Source organism: Podarcis pityusensis, assembly GCF_964106645.2.
Source record: "Podarcis pityusensis genome assembly, chromosome: 4".
NCBI classification, from domain to species: Eukaryota; Metazoa; Chordata; class Lepidosauria; order Squamata; family Lacertidae; genus Podarcis; species Podarcis pityusensis.
Genome location: NC_138027.1, coordinates 87,037,981 through 87,051,132, shown reverse-complemented (window position 1 = coordinate 87,051,132; position 13,152 = coordinate 87,037,981). Strand labels below are relative to the sequence as shown.

General features: G+C 46.4%; 1 protein-coding gene and 1 long non-coding RNA gene across 7 annotated transcripts in view; one reads left to right on the top strand and one right to left on the bottom strand.

The window, feature by feature from the left end:
• The window catches only part of LOC308475863 (uncharacterized protein), a 95,005-nt gene that overhangs the window by 4,327 nt on the left and 77,526 nt on the right, over positions 1-13,152 (top strand). For all 6 annotated transcript variants that reach the window (XR_013985424.1, XR_013985425.1, XR_013985426.1 and 3 more), the window contains exon 2: positions 8,697-8,833. Coding sequence is in view for 1 of the 6 variants with exons in the window: in XM_081003343.1 (XP_080859469.1) it covers positions 8,784-8,833 (50 nt within the window). In the remaining 5 variants the exon portion in view is untranslated. The remainder of the gene's footprint in view (positions 1-8,696; positions 8,834-13,152) is intronic.
• LOC308475926 lies at positions 5,437-8,702 on the bottom strand. Its single transcript, XR_013985545.1, has 3 exons — positions 8,577-8,702; positions 5,918-7,287; positions 5,437-5,850 (listed from the first exon to the last, which is right to left on the bottom strand). It is a non-coding gene; the product is annotated as an uncharacterized lncRNA (long non-coding RNA).

The following is a 13,152-nucleotide window of genomic DNA, read 5'->3' as shown; positions in this document are numbered from 1 at the left end:
TCTTCTTCGCCAACGACCTGGCCGGCACTGCGTGGGCTGCTAACCAGACCCAGTCTCCCACATGGATCTCTTCGCCAACCCTTCTGTGTTTGTCCGCTTGTACCTTGTATGCGTGTTTAGCCAGCTCCAGGTGCCGCCGCAGCTGATCGTGGACCTCCTGCAACTCCGACGCGAACGCATCTGCTGTCTGCGGCTCCCCCTCCCCCATTCTTTCCAGTCCCGGGAAGGTTCTAGGGTGCCTCCCGTTGTTGGCGAAGAACGGCGTGACCCCCGTGGACACGTGCTTCGTGTTGTTGTAGGCGAACTCGGCGAGAGGCAGGTAATCCACCCACGTCGCAGGCTGTTGATTCGCATAACATCTCAGGTACTGCTGCATGATGGCATTGACCCGCTCCGCTTGCCCGTTGGTCTGCGGGTGTCTAGCCGACGCCAGGTTGATCTTGACGTTCAGGAAGCCCATCAGCCTCTGCCAGAAGTTTGAGATGAACTGTCGCCCTCGGTCGGACAGAATAGACCGCGGCAGACCGTGAACCTTGAACACGTGGTCTATGAACAGTTTGGCGGTTTGTTCCGCCGTGGCCACCTTCGCACACGGAATGAAATGTGCCATCTTGGAGAACAAATCCACCACCACCAGCACAGCCGTCTTGCCCCTCGAGCTGGGCAGATCCGTGACAAAGTCCAGGGCCACTCTCTCCCATGGCTCGAACGGAGTTTGCAGCGGTTCCAGCAGTCCGGCCGGCGGTCTGTGCACTGGTTTGGACCTCTGGCAGGTGTCACACCTCGCCACGTAGTCCGCGACTTCCCCTCTCATTCCGGGCCACCAGAAGTCTCTGGCTACTAATTCCACCGTCTTCTCCTTGCCAAAGTGCCCGGCAGTGGGCGCGTCGTGCAGCTGCTGCAGTACCTTGGCGCGAAGTTCGTCTCCCGGCACGTAGATGGCCCCTTTACGGATGAGCAAACCATCTCGCAGCTGGAACTCGTCGGTCGCTGCCGTGCCCCTGTGCACCTCTGCCATCTTTGCTTGCGCGAAGGAGTCATCCTGCAACGCTCGTCGCACCGCATCCAGGTCAACTGTCGCCGCCGCGCACGCCCACACTGTCGGTGCGAAGATGTGCATGGCGGCCGCTGGCGTTGCCTCCTCCAGATACTGTGGCTTACGGGAGAGAGCATCCGCCATGATGTTGGTGTCCCCCGGGACATACTCTATTCGGAAGTCGAAATTCGCAAAGAACTCAGCCCAACGTATCTGCCTCTGGTTCAGGAACTGTGCCGTGCGCCAGTGCTCTAGATTCTTGTGGTCCGTGCAGACCTGCACCGTGTGCTTGGCGCCGATCAGGAAGTGCCTCCACGCTTTGAACGCTGCATGAATGGCCAGCAACTCCCTGTCCCAGATGGTGTAGTTCTGTTCGGACTTGCTGAGCTTCCTTGAGTAAAACGCTCCCGGCCTCCAAACCCCCTGCGGGTCTTTCTGCAGCAGGACTGCTCCCACGGCTCTGTCCGAAGCGTCTGTCTCCACCCTCATCGGCCTGCTGGGGTTGACATGAAGCAGCTGCTCTTCCGACGCGAAGAGACGCTTGAGTGCCTGAAAGGACTGCTCCGCCTGCTCTGTCCAGATGAACTTCTTTTTCTTGGAGCTGAGCGTGTCCGTGATGGCCGCTGTCTGCATCGCAAAGCCTTTGATAAACTTGCGATAGAAGTTCGCGAAGCCGACAAACCGTTGGACCTCCTTCCGGTTGCGTGGGCTTTTCCAATCCAACACTGCTCGGACCTTGGCGCTGTCCATGGCGAGCCCTTTATCAGACAACTTGTAGCCCAGGAAATCCACCTCGGTCACGTCGAATTGGCACTTCTCCAGCTTGGCGTAAAGCCTATGTTGCTGTAGCCTGCTCAGCACTTCCTTGACGTGTCTGTCATGCTCCTGCTGCGATTCCGAAAAGATCAGGATGTCATCCAAGAAACAGACGCACGTCTTGTAGAGGAGCCCCGCCAACACGTGATGCATGAAAGCTTGAAAAACGTGGGAGCCATTTTGCAATCCAAAAGGCATAACTCTATATTCGTAGGTGCCCAGGGGCGTGAACATGGCTGTCTTCCACTCATCTCCCTCCCGCATGCGAATGAGGTTGTATGCCCCTCGCAGGTCCAACTTGGTGAACACTCTGCCCTTCCGTACCTTTGCGAGGAGGTCGTCGATTCGGGGCATGGGGAAGTCCGATGGCTTGGTCACACTGTTCAAGATGCGAAAGTCCACTACAAGTCTTTTTTGGGGCGTGTCCCGCTTCTTAACAAAGAATACCGGACTGCCCCCCGCTGCCTTGGACTCTCGGATGAAACCGCGCTCCAAATTATGATCTATGAACTCTTTGAGTTCCTGCAGTTCGTCCTCAGACATGGAATACAGCTTCCCTTTGGGCAGCGCCGCCCCCGGCAGCAGGTCAATTTTGCAGTCATATGGTCTGTGGGGGGGTAGCCTGTCTGCCTCCTTCTCGCAGAAAACCTCCAAAAATTCTGCGTACTTGTGGGGAACCGCTTGCAGCGTGCCTAGCTGCAGCTGTGACTCCTCTTCCCCTCCTTCCTGCCTGGGCACGATGCAGTGTTCAGCGCAAAAGGAAGAGCCGAAGGTCAGCTGCCTCTGGTACCAAGCCAGCGTCGGGCTGTGCTTGTCCAGCCAACTCATGCCCAATACAATGGGCGTGTCCGATAGTTGAGTGACATTGAAGCTGATGATTTCCCTGCTGTGGTTGTCCTTGCTGCGTTGCTGCAGTTACCATTGCTGAGGCTGCAGTGTGCTTGTGGAGCCTCTGGGGACACTCTTTCGCCATATGCTGTGGATCATCGCAGATGTAACACTTCCTGTTCCCTCTAGGAGGCTTCGCTTTCACTGCTGCCGGTGCTAGGGCTCTGGCTGCTGACTGAGCCCTTGCACCTCCAACCTCCATAGGTTCCGCTCCTCCTCCTGGCGGAGGCGTGGATTGCGCACGCGCTGCTTCTCTGGGAAGGAAGGAGGAGCCCCTGGCTGGTTCGCGCCCTCCACGCCCTTCGTCCCTGCTCCACGGACGTCCTTCCAGCCGCACCCCCACCGCCAGCGCCCTCTGAACGATCTCCTGCGTGGTCCGGGGTCTCTCCCCCCTCGCAATTTCATCTTTAACCGAGCCGTGCAATCCCTCCCAAAACAGGTCTCTTACAGGAGCCGAATCTCTGTCCCATTCCAGGGCACTGACCAAAGCGAAAAAGCGGGCATGGTACTGCCTTACGCTGGCCCTCCCTTGCTTCAGTCCATGTATCTGCTGCCGAGCAAGATCCACGTCAATGCTTGATAAAAAGCACCCATCCATCGCTTTAATAAAGGCATCCGCATTTTGGAGCGCCGGATCCTTATCTCTCCACAAATTGCGCAGCCATGCTTTAGCATCTCCATGCAAATGGGACATGATGAATCCCACCTTCTCTTGCTCATCTCTAAAGTCTTTGTTCAGCAGTTGCAGTGCACACATTACATCTGCTCTAAAGTTGGGGTACTGTTGCAAATTCCCATCGAAGTGAGAGACCAGACCGCCTGTTCGTCTCCCCAACCCAATCCCCTCCGGTTTGGGTGTCAGTTGCCCTTGCTTCGTAAGCACTTCCAACCTGACCTGGAGATCCCTGTAGGCGGCAGCTGCGTCCTCCTCTCTCTTCCTGGATGCAAGAGCCTCGGCATTCAGGCGCGACACTGCTTCTCTGAGTTCCACTATCTGCTGTTCGGCCGTCATGTTGTCTGCCGTTCGTGAGCTCGCTAGTAGGCACCCGCTTTCTCTCCTCTCCGCGAGGACGTAGATGCCCACAATCTAGGGATGGAGCTTACTGTCAGAGCTGCTTCCAGATCCTAGCTCACAGAGGATCACGCTAGCCAGCGATCATTAAATAAAAGTCTTTATTGAGTTACAGTTTCCATTCTCAAGCTGCTGCGTGCAACTCTACGTCTCATGGTTAGATCGGCGAAGCTCCATCTGAGTCTCCGCCCCTTGTACACCAACTTAATATCCTAGCCTTGCTCCACCTTTTCCGCCTGACTGTTCTTCTCTGGGTCCCTCTGCCCCCCGGGGTCTCTTCCTTCCGGGATTCCTCTGACGCTGACGCTGACCCCCCTGACTCTTCTCCCTCCTTTCGGCGGGCTTTAGGACCTGGCTCCCTTTCCGGGCTGCCTACTGCGCCACTTTCCTGTGCATTTGAACTTGGCACGCGCGCCCAACCTTCCACCTTCCGTCTGACCGTTTCTTCACTCCCCGATGGAGGTGTGGCCACTCCTGACTCGTGCCCTCCCCCCTGTTGTGAGCTGCCAGCGCTTGATCCCTGGCGCCCTTCCTCTTCCCTGCTCTCTGGCGGTGACGCTGGTCCTGATTTCCAACTGCTCCCCTCTGAGTCCCCTCTGGCTCTATCTTCCTGGGGTGTCCCCCTAGGCTCCCCCCTTGCCCTGGCCACTGGTGCTCCTTTCTGTGAATCTTCTGATTCACTGGAAAGACTCGGAGATCTCGGGTCGTCGTCATCACTCATCTTTTCTTCTGCCTCCTCTCCCTCGCTCTCTGTTTCCTCCCTTGCCCTTGCCTCTGCTCCTGAACCCCTGACAGTAAGGCTTCCGGTTTCAGCTGCAAACTTCCTATTTTAGAGAAACGTTCTCCATTCTGCTGCTAAAACATGATGCCGTTTAAAAGGTCTGGGGGTGGTGGTAAGAAAATAGATGTCACGATGTTTTCGTGGTTTTGTTTTTTTTAAAAAATGCAACCTCCCATGTTCTTTCACTTTGGTTTAAATCCTTCTTTTTGTGTGTCAAGCCTTTATTTAGTTTCACAGTTCATGCCTTTCATGTTGTCGCAAACCTTTACCGAAGAAGGTGAGGCCCCTTCTTTTTCTTCCCCTCTGAACAACTCTTTCCTGCTGTTTTACATCACAGCTGCTACTTGCTGGTGGTCTCTGCTGCTCTTCCCTGTATCTCTGCACCCATAGCTGCAGACAAAGTCAGAAGAAGAAAGGAGAAAAATTAATGGCATTCCTTTTAGTAGCACTTGCAACACTGGGAGAAGTTAGTTTGTAATTAGAGCGCTGGAAAGAGAGGATCGGCACTGGCTGTTCAGCAATATCTGGAAGAAACACAGACAGAACACAGGAAGAATTGGGGGGAAAGGGCATTCCTGACATTTCACCCACTTCTCAGAATGGCTAGTTGTTCTGTGGGCAGCGCTTACCCAGTTATAGCTTCCTCTTGGAAGAGAAATCACAGGAAAGCGATGGTGTTGGGGGTGGCAGTACTGTTTGTAATATTGGGTTTATTATTACCACTAATAATAATAATAATAATAATAATTAATAATAATTAATAATATTTTTTAAATTTATACCCCGCCCATCTGGCTGGGTTGCTTCAGCCACTCTGGGCGGCTTTCAACACTCACAAAAAATAACAATAAAACATCAGACATTAACAGTAACATTCTGATCCTATATAAAAAGTCACTTTAAAATAGACAACTTATTTCAAATAAAGCAATATGCAATGATCCATTAGAATCCAATAGTAAACACTAAAATTAAACATCAGCAAGCAATAAACAGTTTACACTTATCAATTATAATAAATAATTACTCATCTGTAATCGATAAAAATAGCAGCAAATCACAATGCATAAAAGACCACAAGTCATACAAAACCATGTAAAAGGATTAAATTGAGAAACAAGGACACATAACTTATAAAATAATTTTTAAAAAACTGTCGCTGAACTCCTCTCTTCCCAGCTGCTTCTGCTATTCTCAAAGTCATGGTCTGGGAAAGGCTCCCAGGGCTGGAGGGTAGGACATGGAAAAAGCCATTGCCTGATGAGCAGCAGGGTTGAGGAGAGTGCCCATCCAGCAACATGGTGCCTTCTGGAGATTGTTGTACCATTGCCTGCATTACCACTCCATGCAAGCCCTAATCACCTGGATAACTCAGTTGATTTGAGTGTGGTGCTGATAATGCCAAGGTTGCAGGTTCAATCCCTGTATGGGACAGTTGCATATTCCTATATTGCAGGGGGTCACTTCCAACTCTGCAATTCTATGATTCTGTGATCAGCTGCCCCTTCACGGATCACTGCCTTGCCATGGCGAAGGGGCTTGAAAAAACTCCAAGAAGCTTTGAGCTATACCATGCAGGGCCACCCAAGATGGACAGGTCATAGCCGAAAGTTTAGACTAAATGTGATCCACCAGGAGAAGGAACTGGCAAACCACTCCAGTATTTTGCCAAGAAAACTCAATGGACATAAAAAAGGAGGAGCTTTGAGAAGAAAGTGAGAGTTTCCAAGGCATGCTCTGGTTCATGGGGTCACGGAGAGTCGAACATGACTAAGACAACTAAACAACAACAACATGATCAGCTGCAATATGTGGTGCCTTTACCTGCAGATTGCAAATTCTGCAGGCAAAAACAGGTCATCTCACATCACCTGTCAAACCTGGCCTACAGTGGGTGGGGGAGATAAGGATCTGCCCCACTGCCTGGATCCAGTTTCCCAGCCCTGATTTACAAAGCTATAGGTAGACAACAGTTGGAGGCAAAGAGTTTAATCATTCATCCATGCAGCAAAGCCTTTGCCCTACATCAGAACCCTGGTTGCACCCTGAAATATGCTTCCAGTTCCAAATCTGTCTCTGTGGAGTGAATATTCTTATCATAGGCACCATCTGGGGCACCAGGGAGACCAAGGGCCCCCAAAAAAATTTCAAGTAGGGAGCCGCCCCCAAATGCAGAGGCTGTGTACGCACACTGCATGATGTACTTACCTTAATCGCACAACGCATGTGGCTTGCCTGTCTCACTCACACATGCCCTGTGGCACGCATGTGATACGTTAGTATGTCATGTGACATGTGTGCACAGTGTCAGCACATCATGTGATGTGTGTGCATGACATCAGTTGTGGGGACAAGGCAGCACACTTGATCCCTATCCATTCCAAAAACTATATTTGCCTTTACAGACACAAATTAACTCCCTCCTCTTACGTGGGGACTGGGATGAGGATGCGTCTTCTCCCCATAGCCTCTCCTTGCATTCCAGTTATTTCCAAGTTCTTCCAGGCCTTTGACCTGAAATTTCCCTAATGAGGCATGGCTGGTACAGTCTGGCCACTGACCTTTAAAGAACATTCGCCAAGCCTTCTGGTCCATTCCTTTTTTGTCCAATTCCAAATTCATTCATGGCAATGAAACAGATATCTCAGTCACAGTGCTGCTTAGCACATAAGAAGCTGTTGCTTCAGACAGCATCTATGGGGCAAGAGTACAAGAAAGTGTTCCATTCTACAACCCACCTCCTCCCCAGGCAAAATGCAGATATGCCACACAACATCTGTCACCCAAGCCACTTGTAGCATCAATGCCTTCATTTGGTCAGCTTGGACACCTTTCTTCCAAACATAATGAAATTTAAAAACATAATAAAGCACTAAACATTAAAAACTTTCCTATACAGGATTGTGTTCAGATGGCTCAGGGGTCAAATAACTCCATACCCTCCAACATTTCTCCAATGAAAATAGGAACATCCTAAGGAAAAGTGAGACAATCCAGGATCAAATCAGAAATTGGGATGGCTTCTCTAAATCAGGGATGTCCCTAGAAAACAGGGAGACTTGGAGGGTCTGAAATTCTTTGGACCTGCTTTGGTGTCCAGGTCCATTGTGAATTGGAAACTGTCATTATCTCAAAAACTACATGAACTGCAGAGTGGAACTGGCAGGTTATATCCCATCCCTATTTTCAACAAAGGCAACAAAACCCATCCCATAACATAGCAAAAGAGGAACCATGATTTCTGGTCAGACTCCCTTAGAGCTGGTTCTGGTAACACAGCATTGATTGACTTGTTGAAAAACACACAAGAGAGTTGCTTGCAAGAGTGTCAAAACACAGATGTCACAAACTCAAAGTCATAGCTCCTCTTCTGTGAAAAGAAGAGCAAAAGAAATGTTTGTTTTATTTGATTATTTATTACAAGCCATTTTATGCAACCTTTCACTGATATTCCCAGGAAGATTTGTTATTTGACATTGCCCCCACCCAAATAATAATAAAATAAATGAATCCTTTGAGAGGCACATTAGGTAGCTGTTTCTACGCCAGTCACTTGAGCCAGCACACATGCATGGGGATGATTCCCAGGTAGGTCTGAGTGCGGCTCAGAATCAAGAATCAAAATCTGGTTCTCTTAGGCCCCAAGACCATTGCTATTGCCTTAAAGCAGGCATAGGCAACCTTGGCCCTCCATATATTTTGGGACTACAACTCCCATGATCCCTAGCTAACAGGACCAGTGGTCAGGGATGATGGGAATTGTAGTCCCAAAACATCTGGAGGGCCGAGTCTGCCTGTGCCTGCCTTAAACCAAGCTGGCTTTCTGTCCTTCCAAATGTGTCCTTTAAATCAGCTCCAGTTTGCATCATCTGCAGTCAATCATCCGGCATGTAATTCATCCCTTTGGTATTCTAAAAGGTCTACTTTTAGAAAGGATGGTTTCGATCCGAAACTCTTACAATCAGTCATTTCTTATAACGTACTTGGTTTTAAACTGGTGTGTGCATAGGGAGTGGGGAGTCTGTTAATCTTGGGTGGTCTCTCTCTCTCTCTCTCTTTCTCTCTTTTAAGCCAAGGTTTGATTAAGTGTCTTTTCTCAACAGGTGACTCTTTTTAAATTGTTTTCTTACGGCAACCCATTTATTCCATGGCCTTTGTTCAGCAAGACTTGCTTTTCAAAGTTAACGATCATGTGTGACAACATGCTGAGTACAGATGGCAAACGACAAGTTTTAAGAATGTGGGTATTATGTAACCTGTGCAGGAAGGTATACATTTAATTTTGCTAATTAATGCACACGGAATGTCTCTGCCCTGCTTTATTTACTTGAATATTCCCACTGAGGATATGATTCCTGACTACTTCAGTGTTTGTTACCTTGTATTAAAGGGTAACATGACAGAGAGAATTGATAATAAATGGCACATTGGATACAGGGTATCTATTAAAACTCAATTATCTTTAAGTTCCTGGGGTTGATTCAATTATTCAAGTGCTGCACTGACACTATCAGAAATCCTAATATAACCAGGCATTATTGGATCAGAAGTGAATTCTTGTTTACCTCAGTATCCGTATTCCCAGGGATCATTCATTTATTAACAAAATGTATATCCCACTTGCTCAACAGAAGGTAAGTTTATAAAGAAGACTCTAAAATATTTTTTTAAAAAAACAACAACACCCTTTCCCCAATACTTTTCAGATTATGTAGAACAGCAATATTTTCTTAGCATAGAAAATATGAAACTGTAAGAAAGGGAAACAAATTATTGATTAATTAGTTCCATTTATGGATTGCTTCTCTTGCAATATCTCAAAGCGATTCACAATAAAATGATTAAATCAATTCTATATGTAAAAAGAATTGAAACCAATTGCCTATATAAAAGCAATTCCATGTATTGGGGGGGGGGGATCTGAAATCCAATACAACTATAGACTATTTTTTTTAAAATACCTAAAAGGCTTGTTCAAAAATGAAGGTCTTCAACAGGAAGCTGACAGAGTAGGGTTGACAGCGCCTAGTTTGCACAGAACGTTAAAAAATTTAGATTTTTTTTTTAGATTTTTTTTTATTTTTTTAGATAAATTTATTGTCATTGTCCGTATATACACAGTATACACAACAACGAAAATCAAACACCCACCCAAAGACCGGGTTCACATACACATTTGCACGTATCTCCAACACTCTCATCCTATTCAGACATAATCTATAAAAACATATCATACTCCAGAATGTAACATAACCTATTAAAGGCATAACATAACCTAAAAACCTGTCTCATTCCTTCCTACTCCCTGCTTGCTATTTCTTGCAACTGGCCCTGAGATCATTATTTAGTGCAATCAGAGCTCTTGGATAGAAACTATTCAGAAGGCGTGTGGTTCGTGTTTTCATTGTCCTATATCTTCTGCCCGAAGGCAACAGTTCAAAGAAGTTGTGAGCAGGATGGGTGGGATCTCTCAGGATATTGTAAATCTAAAAAAATCTAAATCTAAAATCTAAATCTAAAAAAAAATAAATCTATCTATCTAAAAAAAAAAAAGTAACCCCCAAACAACAGCAGACTGGTTCGATAAAATTTGATCGATTATAATAATGATTAAAATGCATACTTCAGAAAGGCTTCAGCTGAAGCTGGTTCCCTCTTGGAAACACACAGAGCATAAAAATGATAGTCGTGCTCCTTTTGCTCATAATCACCATCAAGTACCGTATTTTTCGCTCTATAAGATGCACCAGACCACAAGACGCACCTAGTTTTTGGAGGAGGAAAACTAGAAAAAAAATATTCTGAATCTCAGAAGCCATAACAGCAAGAGAGATCGCTGCGCAGTGAAAGCAGCAATCCCTCTCGCTGTTCTGGCTTCTGGGATAGCTGCGCAGCCTGCATTCGCTCCATAAGACGCACACACATTTCCCTTTACTTTTTAGGAGGGAAAAAGTGAGTCTTACAGAGCAAAAAATATGGTATTTAAAGCAGGCATGGAATACTCTCCCATATTTCTCCAACGAAAATAGAGACGTCCTATTTAATAATTATCCTCTGCCCATCTGACTGGGTTGCCCCAGCCACTCTGGGTGGCTTCCAATATATATAAAAACAAAACACTAAACATATTTTTTCAAAAAACTTCCTCATATAGGGCTGCCTTCAGGTGTCTTCTAAGGGTTGTATAGTTACTCATCTCTTTGGCTAGGGGTCGCATAACTCCAGACCCTTCAACATTTCTCTAATGAAAATAGGGATGTCCTAAGGAGAAGTGGGACATTTCAGGGTCAATTCAGAAACCGTGACGGCTTCTGCAAATCAGGGACTGTCCCTGGAAAATAGGGATACTTGGAAGTTCTGATATGGTGGGGGTTTTTCAGATTCCCTTCTGGGCAACCCTGCAGGAGCCACTTGGTGGGCAGGGCAGAGGCAAAAGTGGGTGGATCAATAAATCTGAAAGTTACCTTTATACAGTAGGCTAGTGTCTACAAACGCTCCTCTCTATCTTCCATTCCGGCAAGCAAGGATCATTATCAGAGTTTGAGGGCAAATTCCGGCCAAGCAAAAATGCAAGGAAGGTGTGAAGCCAGCCCAGTGAGAGGTGTGGCCTGGGGACAATCTCAAGGACCAGATAAAGGAGCTTGGGTGGATGTATTTTGCCCTCAGGACAGAGGTTCCCCTCCCCTGATATAGATGTACAGTGGTACCTCGGGTTACAGACTCTTCAGGTTACAGATACTTCAGGTTACAGACTCTTCTAACCCAGAAATAGTACCTCGGGTTAAGAACTTTGCTTCAGGGTGAGAACAGAAATTGCACGGCGGCAGTGGGAGGCCCCATTAGCTAAAGTGGTACCTCAAATTAAGAACAGTTTCAGGTTAAGAACGGATCTCCAGAATGAATTAAGTTATTAACCCAAGCTACCACTGTATATTGCCTCCAAACATTGCTCTGAATTGTGTTCTTACTGATTTGCCGCTTTGGAAACTGACAACCAACCTTTGGCAGGCTGAATGTGGACGTAGTTATTTCAAAAAAAAATTATATTGTTCACATTTTCTGGACCATGTGAGATGTTTTTTTCAGCAGAAAGGTCTATGCCTTGGGAGGGAGCTCCTTGTTTTGTTAATGTTTACAGAATAAATAATATTAATTTATAGATCAGACCTAGTATTTCTGAGATCCTGAGTTCCTATAACTTTATAAATGATCCCCCTGGCATGGCAAGTTTCACATGAGAAATCAACTCCCATGAGCCCCTTCTTGAGGTTATTCACAAACAACTCCATGCTCTTAGTAGTCAGCCAAATAAGCATGAGAAAATAATAAATATGGAAATAAATTTAATCTCTCTCTCTCTATATATATATGTGTGTATATATAGATACCTTATGGAGCAGGGAGCAACTATCCATTAAGGAGGGCTAGATACCATACATTAATAGCAATCAGACCTTCAACTACTTGTTTTATATTTCTGCAGCTGTATGTCTTTTGAGTATAATTTGAACTTCCTGAGATGGTAGGACTTCCTTTTTCTGCTGATGGGGCAAATCAAATGCAAAGGATTTGTGTTCTTGTGTGTTTTGTTTGATTCTTTAAGTCCCTGAAATGTCAACACCACTTAGGACAAATGTCAAGCATTCAGAATTCATGTAGTCCTACAGCTGCATAAAACTATGAGCTGTTGAAGGACCATAAAATGTGTCACTGGGTGTTGGCTAACAATTTGCAGGTGCATATCGTCCCAGGAAACCTTTCCAATCATGTGAAATTTATAGGCTATGTCTGAAGCCCACAGTGGATTCATCCAAGCAATTAGTGTTCTATGTTTTTATGGGTCTTGTTTAAATTGAGTAGAAAGAAGAAATGGCAATCTACCATATATTTTGGAAAGTGATTTGTCTGTCTGATCTCTATGGGTTCGGACGCCATTCACCATATCATCACCCAGTTGGCATCAGGGTTCCTGCAGTAGAGGAGGTCTTTGTCTGTATTTGAATGTTGGACACCATTTTGAATCAAAACGACAGACCAAAACATGACTTCACCCAATTTGGTGTGATGGTTCAAAACTGGACTGATTTGGATTCCTCTAAAGCTATTGTCACCCAATCTGCTATTACATCACCCAAACCATAATAAAAGAATGTAAATATCAATGATGATGATGATGATTAATTTACACCCTGCCTATCTGACTAGGTTGCCCCAGCCACTCTGAGCAGCTTCCAACATATATAAAAACATAAGGTAATGGAAAAGGACCCCTGGACAGTTAAGTCAAAGGTGACAATGGGGTTGTAGCACTCATCTCGCTTTCAGGCCGAGGGCGTAAGTGGTTTAGACCACAACACCACCCGCTCCCTATAAAAACGTATGTATAATAAAAGTATATAAAAACATAGTAAAAGGTTAAATCTTAAAAAGCTTCCCTATACAGGGCTACCTTCAGATGTTTCCTAAATGTTATATAATTCTATATAATTACTCATCTCCTTAACAACTGATAGGAGGGCATTCCACAGGGTGGGCACTACTGTTGAGAAGGCCCTCTGC